General features: G+C 34.2%; 1 protein-coding gene across 2 annotated transcripts in view; it reads left to right on the top strand.

Moving 5' to 3' along the window:
- DOK6 (docking protein 6) overlaps window positions 1-15046 on the top strand; it is a 419379-nt gene that overhangs the window by 159300 nt on the left and 245033 nt on the right. For both annotated transcript variants that reach the window (XM_082641623.1, XM_082641622.1), the window contains exon 3: window positions 13596-13710. In XM_082641623.1, the coding sequence (XP_082497749.1) occupies window positions 13596-13710 (115 nt within the window). The remainder of the gene's footprint in view (window positions 1-13595; window positions 13711-15046) is intronic.

The following is a 15046-nucleotide window of genomic DNA, read 5'->3' on the forward strand; positions in this document are numbered from 1 at the left end:
TCCTTCCTTCCTTCCTCCCTCCCTCCCTCCCTCCCTTCTTCTCTAACGTCCTTCTTTCCTCTTTCTTTTTCTGGTGTGATAGAAGGCAGCTGCAAAGGTTGATTTCATCATTATTGCTAAGTTAATGGATGCTATCATCATTCATCTCTATAATATTTGATTAATCTATTTTATTCCCATTTCTTAATCCCATTCATCTCTCCACTTCCATAATCATTATAATGATTTTGATGGGAAACTTTATGTGAATCTTATAAATGTATACTGTTGATTTATTGAACATGTCCTGCTTTGTTAATTCACTTAAGTAATATTGTATTATAACTTACTATGTTTATTTTTAATTCATGCTGCGTTATGACTTTTAGACCTATTTGCATGTCTGTGTCTCCATTTTGCCAGTTGCTTCTGTTACATGATACCCCATAGTTTACATCCATTATATTTTACTTTTCCATTTTCCTAGTGATAGAAACTGGATTGCCAGCAACTTCTCATTACCTCAAACAATGAAGTAATTAAGATTTTTGTTCTGTGTCTTTATGCCCCAATGTGAGAAATTTTCTGGCATATATAAAAAGAATAAGATCGTTGCATGAAGGATATGTGAGTACTTAAGTATGTACAACCAGATGACTTTTCAGAAATCAGCTCCACTGTACACATCCTCAGGGCACCTGAGGGTTCTGTATGCTCACATTCTTATTAATACTTTCCATTAGTCATTAATTTTCCAAATCTGATGGATGTAAAGTGATATTCACTTGTGTTTTAACATACAGTTTTCTATTCCCAATGAATTTGAGGAATTCTTCCTATGCACAATTGCTTTCTGAATTTATTCTTCCATGAATTCTTTGATCATATCATTAGTCCATATCATACTGGGGTCCGTTTATTTTTCTGGCTGTTTTATAAGGTTTTCTTGTCTATTCTAAACACTAGTCTTACTTCAATTTTAGATGTTGTATATAATTTCTCACCTCTGTCCGTTCACTTTGTGGAGTCCTGCATTAAACAGAAATCTATTTTTTTAATACTTAGGGACTCAGTTATCACTAGTCCATTTGTTAAATGAGCTATCCTCTCAATTATTGTGATGGCATAGATCTTATACTCACATACATAGGTTTTTCTCTGATTACTCTGTACTGTCTCCTTGTTTGTTCTTGTACCACTAACATGCCACTTGTCTTAAATAACCACCGATCACACGATGTTGTGGTATTTGTTAGGAACATTGTTCCCCAAACACGCTCAGTTCTTACTTTCTAAAGTTACCTTAGCAGTTTATCTAAGGACATGGAATATGCTTTTTACTCAGCTCCTCTTTTAAGGTTTAAAAATTTTTCCAACGAAATCCCTAGGTATGTTACAGTTTTTCTTGTTATTGTGAAGGTATTATTTTTTCTAGTTAATATTTGCTAGTGTAGAGAAATCCTGCTGATTTTTTGTGTTGACTGTATTTGACAGTATTGTTGAATACTTTTGTTTTAATAATTTATTTTTCTATTAATGCTGCTAGTGTTTACATGTCAGTGATCATATTGTCTACAAATACTGATAGTTCTGTCTTCTCCTTTCTTAGCCTTTTTCTTAACTTCTTGTCTAGGACCTATGTTACACGGAGGCACTGACAGAGAGTATCCTTGCCAAGTTTCCAGTAATAAAGGAACTGTGTCTAGTACTTGTGCATGAAGTAAAATAAATGTTGGTATTAAAGAAAATTCCTTTCTATACTTGATATATTGAGGGTTTTTTTCTCATAAAAGGTGTTGAACTTTATCAATTATTTTTTTAATCTGCTTAGGTAACCATGTGGTTTTTCTCATGCCGTCTATCAATTTTGAGAACTATGTTTAGACACTTTCTGATGTTAACCATACTTTAGGTGACTCAAAATAAATACAGATATATTCTTTGCTTTTTAAGAAACTAATATCTTACTAGAGAAACGGGGCTATATACAAATCTTTCATCATTTTCTTTCTGTCATTTTACCTTCATTCAAGACTACTGACTTTAAAACACAAATTGGGCTGTTCATCTTCAAATAGTACTGTATAATCGTATTAGTTTCCCAGGCTGGCCTAACAAACTACCACAGATTTGGCTTAAAATCGCAGAAGTTTATTCTCCCCCAGTTCTGGGGGCCAGAGGTCAGGAATCAAGGTGTCGGCTGGTCTGCATCCCTGCAGAGCCTCTAGGGGAGCATCCTCCCTTGCCTTTTCCAGCCTCTGGTAGCTCCAGGAACCCCTTCACTTGCGGCAGCATCGCTTCCGCCTCTGCCGTCACACTCACGTGACCGTGTCCACTGTGTCCTGCCTCAAAGCTCCCTCTACTCTTCTAAGGACACTGGTCATTGGCTGTGCGGCCCACACTGAATCCAGGGTGATCTCCTCTCAAGGTCCTTCACTTAATTACAGCTGCAAAGACCCTTTTCCCAAATAAGGTCCCATTCACAGGTTCTGGGGTTTAGGACTTGGACACGTCTTTTGGTGGGCTGCTATTCAACCATTACTGTAATTAAAAGACTTAAAATTGTGCATCTAGTAAGTAAAGTCCTAGAATCTGTAGAGAATCTGTTAGTATCTGTGTAGCAAAGCTGTGCCTCTCAGAGTGAGAATGATGCTAGGGCTGACTGAGCTGTTTCATGCTTTTTTGTTCTTAAGTTAGTGAAATATATTAGACACTAAATTTACACATGTTGAGAGAGAGAGAGGGAGGGAGGGAGAGAAAGACATATATACATTTCCTATTTTAGTGCTTATTTTTCCTTTGTACTAATGTTCTGCATTTCTTGGCCCTGAAAATAGGTTATCTTTTTGTTTTTCATAATAGAGAACCTCAAAATATTTTGGAGTAATAAAGTAATGAGTTTTTCTGGGATTCCTTTCATCATCCCTACAATTTGGGTCTCTTTGGTAGTTGAATTCTCCTTCCTGTAATAACTTCTCGATTATCCATTTTTGCCATTATTAAATAGCATGAATTTCAGAGCAATAGCTATTGCATAAGTTGATGGAAAGATCACTAGTGTGAGAAGCAGGAGGCATGGCCCTGACTCTGGTCATCACTCTAACTGTGGGACGGCCACCCAGACAGGGACAGCAATTTCCCATTGTTAAATGAGGAAAGCTTAGCTCTCTGTTTTATAAGTTAGAATGTTTTTGGCTGAAAATAACAGAAACCCCAATTCAAACAACTTAAAGAAGAGCATTTTCACATATTACAGCATGTCCAGAAAAAGAAAATGGCTTCAGGGTTTGGTTCGTTCTTGATTCTGCTTAAGAATGAAAATTAAGGACCTGGGGGGGGGGTTGTTTTTTTTTGTTCTTCTTTCCTATCTCTGCTCTGCCATCCTTAGAGTTGCCTTCATCTTCAATCTAGTAGAATGATAACTGTAGCATCTCTGAATTATGACATCCAGACAGGACAACATCCACTGGAGAAGGGGGCTAGTTTTATCTGGAGGTTACCTCCAGATAAGACAACATTTGTCAGAAGCCACCAGAAGACTTCCGTTCACAAGTCACTGGTTATATTTAGGTCATGTTCTCTTTCTTAAACTAATCACAAGCAAGGAGACTGTGACCCTAGGAGTAACAAGTTCTACCATGATACTAGGGGTGAGAGATGCCTACCAGGGCACTTGGGCTGCATGATGTAGGAGTGCATAACTGAAAAACATCAGATTCTGTTATGAATGAAGGAACTGGAACTGGATGCTGATTAGACAGCCAATGGTGACTACTATAGTTAATTTTAATTCTAATGTAATTTTATCCATAGTTATTTTTTCTAGAAGATGCATTTCATAATGTAGTTTAATATTTGAGAGACCTTAAGTCTTTCAAAGATTTAAAAGACTGAACTTATAATTATTGATTATGAGCATGTTGGGATTGTCAAATAGTAAGCATGGGAGGTCTGTATCAGAGTACATGATATCATCACAAGGAGCTTAAAAATTGAGTTATATTGAGTCTTTCAATGGTACACATTCATATTATTCAGCGACAGGAGACAAATGTAAGGAAGCAGCTATTGGAAAATTGATATAAATTATATCAAAAGGAAGCAATTATAAAATTTCTATGCAAATATTATGACTAGAATATTGAAGTATACAATGTATAGGATAACACCAATATTTAAATTAGCATTATGAAAATTTAGGACTCAAGCTTTCAAAAGAGATTGATATGTATTAATTGTAATAATTTAAAAACTTCAGTAAAACTTCCACCTTTTTTTCTTATTGGAAAATCAATATTCTCTATCCTAATAAAGTGGATTTTATTAAACTAGCTCCTAAAAATATCTCTCCTCAAAAATCAAAACTCTGACTTAATTAGAACAACCATAGAAGATTAGTAAAATGTCAGGATTGAGAAGAATTATTAGTAAGATTAATAAGAAAGAGGAGTGCAATTTATTTTCAAATTCATTTAAATATACTTGAAAAACTCTGAAAGTTAATGTCTTTTATTTTTCAAAATAAGATTAGGTTTAAAGAAGGAAACTGAGTGCCTAAATAGGCAGCATCTGATCTCAGTTGTCATGACAGTAAACTGATAAGACACTTTAAAACAAAAAATAATTTCAGTAAATATGCTTTTTTCAACTTTGTATCTGTATACTAAATAGTGAAAATTAATTTTATACTTGTGAGTAAGATCTGCATTGAATGCTAATATTTAGTTTAATTTGCACAGTTATGCTAAGGGGAAAGGTATATAACATAAAAAGTATGATGATTTTTAAATTGTGCAATAAACCTTAATTTGTTTATACTAACTGTTGCTAGTATGCAAATAAAATCCCTCTGAAAAACTTGGACTTAATTTGAAAAAATATCACTATGTCCTTCAGCCCATATCAGATTCTTCCTGAAAGTTCTAAGTAATGGTAGAACAAGTAAAGTCTAGTTAACCATTTTGATATACAAGTGAAGCAGCTTCTCTGATGTTTGTTCTTTTTTATATTAATTTTTATTGGAGTATAGCTGCTATACAGTGTTGTGTTAGCTTCTACTATACAGCAAGGAGAATCAGCTTACGTATACATATAACCACTCTTTTTTTGGGTTTCCTTCCCATTTAGGTTACCACAGAGCACTGAGTAGAGTTCCCTGTGCTATACAGTAGGTTCTCGTTAGTTATCTATTTTATACATAGTAGTGTATATATGTCAATCCCATTCTCCCAATTCATCCCACCCCCCCTTCCCCCTTGGTAGCCATGTTTGTTCTCTATGTCTGTGTCTCTATTTCTGCTTTGCAAATAAGATTATGTATACCATTTTTCTAGATTACACATATATATGCGTTAATATACAATATTTGTTTTTCTCTTTCTGACTTACTTCATAAGTTATATGTAGAAGTATGCCCTCCCTTTCAGAACATATAGCCCAACGCAGCTGTATGCTACCCTCTTCTTTATCTTTAGTCTTTTCTTCTCTCATCAAATATGAAAGAAATAATCACTTAACAGATGCCTACTGGTCTTCACTGTGAAAAGCATATAGTCAAAATGCAAAAAAAAAAAATCCTATGTTGAAGTCTAGTTATGTAAAGAATTAATAAATAAATGACATGAATTAGTAAAGGAACAACTCAATAATTTACTTACTGAGTCCAGTGAAAGAACACAACCAGGTTTCATAATGAGTCAAGGAGACATCCAAATTCAGATCAAGCTGTCAAGGTCTTGAGAAACATCCCACCCCTCCATCACCAACAGGGATAAGTTATTAACCATGCATGAGTCATTCAGGAGAGACTAAGGGAGGCTTGCCATTGATCTTGATGAATGATTGTGAGCTTGACAGGAAGATGAAGGAACCGGGAACCCCAAGAAGATTATTCTGTGAAAGACTACATAACCTTTCAATAGCATGTTTCTATTCAGGAAAATTGAAAGATTTTGTATATGGCTGGAACCTAACTTGTGTTCAAAGTTGGTGTAGAGAAACATGAGATTAGATGTACAGGTAGGAACTGAGTCATTAAAGTTGTCAAGTCCTTGCTAAGGAGTGAGAACTTAATTTTGAGGTGTTATTAAATGGATTTAAGGCCGTGAGGGGCAGCATCAAATGTTTGGATTAACGATATTAGTCTACGATCAGTGTGAACAAGATAATGGAAGACGAAGAGTATGCCGGCTGACGGAAAAATAATGGAAATATTTAAGATGAGAAAGAGTGAGAGTCTGGATGAGTAGTGAAGTTGTGGAAGGGAAGGAGTAAGAGTGCTCATGAAGTAGACGTTGACAGAGTTTTATGACAGAGCAGGTGTTGTGGGCCTGGGACAAAGCTGTATTTGGAGCAGTGGATCTCAGAGTGGCCCATAAAGACAAGACTCTTTCCATCATAGTACTAACATATTACTTGTCATTTTCACTTTGTTTTGGTGCAAAGGCAATAATAGGTAAAACTGCAGCACAAATCAAGGCAATGGCTCCAAACAATAGTAGTAGTTATTGTATTATTTTTTAAAAGATAAAATTTGTATATATTGAAGGTGTACAACATGCTGCTTTGGTATACATATACATAGTAAAATGATGACTAGAGTCAAGCTAATTCACATATCCATCTCCTCACATAGTTAACCTTGTGTGTGTGTGTGTGTGTGTGTTGTGAGACCACCTGAAATCTGGTCACAATACAATACATAATACAATATAGTATTATTAACTATAGTCATCATGCTGTACATTAGATCTCTAGACTTAACACCCTACATACCTGCAACTAGGTATCGTTTCACCAATATTTCCCCACTTTCCACACCATTAAGTACTATTCTGCTCTGCTTCCATGTATTCAACTTTTTTAGATTCCACAAGTGAGATCATACAGTGTTTTACTTTCTCTGTCTGGCTTATTTCACTTAGCATAGTGTCCTCCAAGTTCATGTGTGATGTCACAAATGGCCAGATCTCCTTCTTTTAACACTGAATAATATTCATATTTTATATGTTATATGTACATCACAATTTATTCATTGACAGACACTTGCATTGTTTCCATATCTTGGCTATTGTGGATAATGCAGCAATGAACATGGGATCGCAGATATCTCTTTGATGTACTGGTTTCATTTCCTTCGGGTATATGCCCAGAAGAGGGATTGATGGATCATGTGGTAGCTCTATTTTTAATTTTTGGGGAACATCCACACTGTTTTCCATAGTGGCTGTACCAGTTTAGATTTCCACTACCAGTGTACCACGGCTCCCTTTGCTCTGCATCCTCTCCAACACTTATCTTTTAACTTTTTGATAACAGCCCTCCTAACAGGTATGAGGTGATATCTCCTTATGGTTTTGATTTGCATTTCCCTAATGATTAGTGATGTTGGACACCTTTTTCATGTTGGTTGGCCATTTGTGTGTCTTCTTTGGAAAAACATCTATTAGGTCCTTTGCCCATGTTTTAATTAGGTTATTTGGTTTTCTTTTGTTTTTAGCTATTGAGTATTGTACATGTATTCCTTATATGTTTGGGATATTAATCTTTTTTTTAAGATGTTGGGAGTAGGAGTTTATTAATTAATTTATTTATTTTTGCTGTGTTGGGTCTTCATTTCTGTGTGAGGGCTTTCTCTAGTTCTGGCCAGTGGGGACCACTCTTCATCGCTTTGCGCGGGCCTCTCACTATCGCGGCCTCTCTTGTTGCGGAGCACAGGCTCCAGACACACAGGCTCAGTAGTTGTGGCTAACGGGCTTAGTTGCTCCGTGGCATGTGGGATCTTCCCAGACCAGGGCTCGAACCCGTGTCCCCTGCATTGGCAGGTGGATTCTCAACCACTGCGCCACCAGGGAAGCCCTGGGATATTAATCTTTTATCAAATATATGGTTTATGAATATTTTCTCCCAATCTGTAGGTTGCCCTTTCATTTCATTGATTGCTTCCTTTGCTGTGCAGAAAATTTTTAAAAAAACAGAAGTAGATGAATTACTTCCAAACGCTTGCCTTTTATGAGGCCAGCATCACCTTGATACCAAAGTCAAGCAAAGACAAAGAAACCACAAGAAAAGAAAGGTCAATATCTCTGATGAACATAGATGCAAAAATCCACAATAAAATACTAGCAAACTGAATTCAACAGCACATCAAAAAGATTATACATAACGACAAAGTGGGATTTATCCCTGGGATGCAAAGTTGGTTTAACATATGCACATCAATCAATGCAATACTCGACATTAAAAAATGAAAGATAAAAAACACGTGATCATCTCAATGGCTGCAGAAAAAGTATTTGACAAAGTCAAAAATCCATTCATAATTTAAAAAAAAAACTCTCAACAAAATAGGTCAGAAGGAAATTTCCTCAACAAAATAAAGCCCATTTATGAAAGGCCCACAGCTAACATCATAATCAATGGAGGAAAACTGAAAGCTTTTACTCTAAGATCTGGTAAAGACAAGGATGCCAACTCTCACCACTTCTATTCAAAATAGTACTGGAAGTAATAGAGCAATAAGATAAGAAAGAGAAATAAAAGGCATCAAAATCAGAAAGGAAGAAGTAAAATTATTGCTTTTTGCAGATGACATGATCCTATATGTGGAAAACCTAAAGACTCCATAAAAAATGTTAGAACTAATAAATGAATTCAGTAAAGCTGTAGGATAAAAAGTCAACATACAAAAATCAGTTGCATTTTTTATACCAGTGATGATATCTCCAAAAAGGAAATCAAGAAAACAATCCCATTTACAATAGTATCAAAAAAATGAAATACTTAAGAATAAATTTAACTAAGGAGGTAAAAGACCTGTACACTGAAAACTATTACTCACCGATGAAAAAAAATTGAAGCAGGTATAAATAGAGATATCCTGTGTTCATAGACTGGAAGAATTAATATTGTTAAAATATCAATACTTCCCAAAGCAATATACAATATTGAGTCCATCACTATCAAAATTCCAAAGGCATTTTTCACAGAATTAGAAAAAACAATTCTAAAATTTGTATCAAACCACAAAAGTCCCTGAACAGCCAAAGCAATCTTGAGAAAGCTTTAGGCATCACACTTCCCCATTTTAAATTATATTGCAAAGCTATAGTAATCAAAACAGTATTACAATGGCATAGAAGTAGATGAAGATACCAGTGGAACAGAATAGAGAGCCCAGAAATAATATATATATATATATTTCATCAACTAATTTTCAACAAGAGTGCCAAGGAGAGACAATGGGAAAGGGGTAGTGTCATCAATAATTGTTGCTTGGAAAACTGGATATGCACATGCAAAAGAATGAAATTGGAACCTTCTCTTATACCGTACAAAAAAATAAACTCAAAATGTATTAAAGACTTAAATGTAAGACCCGAAACAATGAAATTCCTAGGAAAACACATAGGGGAAAATCTCCTTGACATTGGTTTTGACAATTATTTTTTTGGATATGACACCAAAGGCTTAAGCAAAGCAGTAAAAATAAATGGGACTAAAGTCATTCTATTCTTTACCATCATACATTCACCCAAATAAGCAAATGAACAAACAAAACATATGTCAATTGTATTTTCATTTTACTTAGGAATCATCTTGATGAAACAATAAAAATAACTTTATTAAATCTAGACCTTTAAGTACATCTTTTTAATACTGTATGTGAAAAGATGGTAAGAACCCATAAAACACATCTGCTACATACTGACATGAAATGATTATCTCCAGGGGGAGCACTTGTGTGATTGTTGAAATTACAAGCAAACTGGCAAAAATATTTTTCACAGAACACCTATTTTAATGAAAGTGTGATTGACAGAAAAAATATGGTTATTCAGACTTGGGTATTTCTCAGACATATTCTCAAAAATGAACTAAATGAGCCTGTCTTCAAAGAAAACAATTGACAGTATTTATTAACAAAGCTAAATTTTAAGTTTTCAGATGAAAATTAAAATTTGGGCATCTACTGTGTCTGCATTCTTGAGCTTAACAACTTCTCAAAACTTACAGACTTTTTTGTGTAAACCAAGGGTGATATTGATGAATTTTTTATATTGATAATGAAATATGTTGACATTTATAAGATCTTCATAACTCAGTGAACCGGTGTTTTACCCATAATCAGCCAAAGGTGAAAAGAGACCTATGGATTTTAATGCAACAGAGTGTAAAGTGTGTATGACACTATGTCAGACCCCCCATGGTAATAACCTTTAAAAGAAATATGTCAACTTTGGAGATAGAATTGAAGAATATCTACAGTTGGCTGAAAATGCTTTTAAACTATTCTTCCCTTTTGCAACTTCATGTCTGTGTTAAGGACTTATTTTCTGTATATACTTAATCAAAACCATGTATCTGAATTCAGAAGCAGAAATGAGTATCAAGCTGTCTTCTCTTAAGTCAGACATTGAGTTTTGCAAAAATGTAAAAACATTAACATTCTTTGCCTATTTAAGAAATTTTTTAAAATTTTAGAATAGTATTTGTGTTATCATAAAATGGTTTATTATTAGTTTTAAACACATTAATAAATAAGTTTTGAATACTTTATAAGTACTAATATTTCTTATTGTGATCATTAATAGATATAACCCACATGAACAAAATAGGGCAGGAGAATAAGGTTTAGAAGCTGTCTATATACTTTTTTAACTTATGCTTTAAAATCCAGGTTTCTTGTAACAGTGATTGGTACAGGTGACCAATCCACAAATTGGTTGCAGAAATACAGACTTTCTTTTTCTGTGTTTGTTTGGCTATCACAGGGTTTATCACCATCATTTGTAATATTATCGCCCCAACTATGTTATGAAGTCCTTCAGAAAAAAAATTATATGTTTTTTCTTTGAACTCTCTACCTCTGGCTCTTATCACTATGAATTCCTTGGGGATTGCTCCTTGAAATAAAAATTAAATAACACCAGGTAGCAAAGTCATCATTTAGGTATGTTTATATTTAGGTTTTACTTCTATCACTTATTAAACCTCAATATTTTAAATTATTGACCGTGACATTTATTGACTTAGACTTGAAAAACCAGAATTATTTTCAAGTAATTTTTCCTTTAATTATATTCTGTTGACTTCATATTTAAAGTAATTATTTTAATACTTTATTATTAAACTTTAAAATTTTGCCCTTTTATAGCAATATGAAAAATCAATATTTCAGATATATGGATTGAATTGTTAAATGATGTAATAATTTATTGATATATTTTATTGAAATGCTCTAGGATTTCACAATCTTAATAAAAGTTCATAATTACTTTTATGTCACATTGTTAGGTTTTAGACTAATAAAAACATTTTTATTTTAAAACATTTAAAGACATTCTTTTAAAAATTGTCTTCATGTAAGAAAATACAAATAGTTTTGTACTTGATGGTAAAATCATATAGTACTGAGAGTGAAAAGTGAGGACAGGAGATTCAAATATATCTTGACCTAAATTGTTATGATTTTAAATATTTTTAAAATATATTTTGAATTAAAGATATATCAAATTCCAAAGGTATACCAACTCCTTAGAAAATCTTCTAAGTATGGTTTTGGTATCTTCTGGTATGATTTTGTAACATTTTATAATCTAGTATAACACTTGAATTTCCTAACCAAGACAATCTGAGAAGTGGAATTTTATGCTCCTCATGAGTATTTTGCTTTCTGGCATCTCTTCAGTGTGTTAGGGCACACACTGAAGTGGGTGGCATCGCTCTATTGATCAACAACAAAAAGCCTTGCACTGTTGTGGAAACCAGGATAACAATGTCTGCTTGAAGAGGTTCTCTGCATTTCTAAATGTACATTTTACAGAAGAGCGAACACTTTGGTTGAACTACATCATCTGTCAGATTGCCTAAGGCACTAAAGTTAGATCTCTAGTGCTTGCTGCATTTTGCTAGGGTATTTATTAATTTCTTCTGTTGATTTTTTGCTATGAGGTGACAAAAAAAGATGTAATCCACAATATCTGTTCCAATATTCTTTTATATTTGTAAATAAACATATTTGGAAAGACCTTTGAGCAGGATAGTAAATGTTTTTATGATATTGTTTGGTACAACTAGATATTATATATAATGTACATAGCAGCATATCACTTTTATGCTCACCTGACATAAATTGCATCAGTTCTTAAGCAACACAAAATCTTCATTGCTTTTAGTCTCTATTTAATTTTGATAAGATCATTTGTTTATTTAAAATTAATAACACTTGAAAATAATATCTCTTTTTAAAATATCTTTAACTTACTATGTTAGAAAAAAATTTGGCTTAAATATTACTTGAGTCAGTTATCAAATCATTTAAAAATTCAAGAATTTATCATTGAGAACATGCTTTAATGTACTTTAAATATAATATGCAAATCACTGTTCTAAAAAAAAAATCTCATCTTTCTCCCCAGAGTATTAGACCTCAGACATTGTAAGATATTAGTGTCTAATTATTCTTTCCTGGAAGAGAAAATGAGTATTTCCAAATAGGTAGGTAGGTAGATAGATAGATAGATAGATAGATAGATGATAGATAGGTATAGTATGTGTATAATTCACAAATGAATACATACAGGTGTTTATATATATGCATATATATGAAGCAAATCGTTTTTAGTTTATTTAACTTAAAATCACTTATCTTACCCATTTTAATTTTGCATGTTAATCTTAAATGAGATAATGACAAGGAGAGAGAAAAAAACAAATATGAAGAAAAGATGTATTAAAATGAATTTTCCTGCAGTGTAGAATGTAGACAGTAGACTGTAAATTCACTGTGACAAAGAACAAAAGGGCCCCTATGGACAGCCTACACAGCAACACTGAGTGATAAGCATGTTATTTTATGAGGCTAGAAGTCTAGATCACTACAGATTTTAAAAGGAAATATGACAAAAAACATAAAGCTCTTTAACAAGTAGCCACATAGTTTTATTTTACAGATATTAGGTGTCATCAGTACAGTTGTTAGCCATGAATTGGTCATTTAAACTATTTTTATACTAGTATATCCTAATCAACATCAGAGGTATCATCTTCACAAATAGAGGAGCAAATTTTTTTAAATATATAAGTATATCTGTTTATCTTTTTTCACTTAGAACACTAGTTAGTGATTGATAGTGCTTCTAGGCTGGCATTGTGAATCATAAATGGAATTAAGTCATTTCCCTTCATCAAAACCCTTCATTTTCAGTTAAAATGTGTGATAAAGTGAAAGCATTGAACATTGATCAAGTCAAAACTGGTACCCTTGTTAAAGACAAGGTAAATACCCAGTTTCTGCCCACTCTAGCCATCCTCTCCCACCTATGGTTAGGGAGGACTGAGAAACACTTGTTAAGCTCACAGTCCAGGGGCACAGGCTCACTAAAGACTGAGACCTAATGACAAGACTGTGGAACACGTCCCTTCGCCCACACCTGACCTCCACATGACTAAAGGCCTATTTACAGCAGTTCCTTTTACCCAGTACATCATACCTGGCTATCAAGTAAAAATAGCCATTGGAAAGTGGCTTAAGACAGTAATAACTGATCATTTTGTGTAAGCACCGATATATAGCATGTACTGTACACTTAAGTTAAAAATATTTTTCTTTCAAGGTAACTGAACTGCACAACATCAAAAATATAACCAGGCTGCCTCGAGAGACAAAGAAACATGCAGTGGCAATTATCTTTCATGATGAAACGTCAAAGACATTTGCCTGTGAGTCAGGTAAGCAATTATAGCCTTGTCTCCAACTTGAAGATATGGAATTGCTTCTGAGACAATAGCCCAGATGGATTAAGATCTACCACTGAATAGGATGGCTTATTGTGATGAGAATGTGCTGTGGAAGGCTTTAGTAAGAAGCTCAGTGTATCTTTTTCTACAGATGTTTTGGGTGCTTGTTTATTATGTGTCGGGCTTTTGCTCCCAGGTGGTCTGAGGACTCTTCAGGTTTCCTTTCAAGCTCGGAGAATTAAATAAACAATGCCGGTGAGAAGCTGTTAGGGCAAGCGCATGCTGTGTGTTCTGGTCCTTGCTGAGTGTGCAGCTGGAGGCAGTTGGTAGCACGATAACAGTGCTGCTGTGCAGGAGTGTGGCACGGCACAGCCGCGGTCCCCAAACATTTGAAAACAGAACTTGAGTGATTGGTTGCCTTCATGGATTCTCAGTATTACAATGAAATACCTTTCAGATTGAATTTTAGCACCCCAGTTCATAAAACACTCTGGCATTATTGAGTCACAAGGCAGGTTATTGTTGGAACTTGCAGTGTTTTTGATTTTGGAATCCCTGTGCTGTGTAATATATTAGTTGGCTTATTATAGTTTTTTAAAGATTTTGCTCAGGGAAATGGTGTATTAATGGATGGAAGCAAAAAGCACTAAGGGTTTGAGAGATGTGAATTTCAAATAATAGATGAGTCTTTAGGAGAAGCTTTGTTGAGTAATTTTTAAAAGGGATTAAAGTTTCTGTATTTATGGTTAAAGTTTATAGGTATATTTATTACCGGGTTATGTTATTCAAAAACATAAAGTCACTTTGCCTAAATAAATTGCTCATACCTCCTCACCTACACTTATCCTAGCTTTCCCAAATTGAATGAGAATGTATCAAAGTGTTCCTCTTTCCTTGAATGCCTTTATTCCTTTTATGTACCTTTCTTCACTAGTCATCTGACCTCATTTCATCATTAAAAATTGTCTTTTTGGTGGTTGCATGGAAGTCTGTTAACTGGTAATATAAATCCCCATGTGGTAATAGAACCCATCCCAAAGTTGCTGGTGTCATATATTAATATCCAAAAGTATCTGTGCCTTCTTGTTCATTGTCTGCGACTGCACAACCTCAATTTTCTCTGAGCTCTTAAATAATGTTGCATATTAAAACTAACAACAACCAGAGGAGGACCTTCAAGATGGCAGAGGAGTAAGATGTGGAGATCACCTTCCTGCCCATAAATACATCAAAAATATGTCGACATGTGGAACAACTCCTACAGAAGACCTACTGAATGCTGGCAGAAGATCTTAGACTTCCCAAAAGCCATGTGGCTGACAGGGTC

Source organism: Mesoplodon mirus (genome assembly GCF_964341445.2).
Source record: "Mesoplodon mirus genome assembly, chromosome: 13".
NCBI classification, from domain to species: Eukaryota; Metazoa; Chordata; class Mammalia; order Artiodactyla; family Ziphiidae; genus Mesoplodon; species Mesoplodon mirus.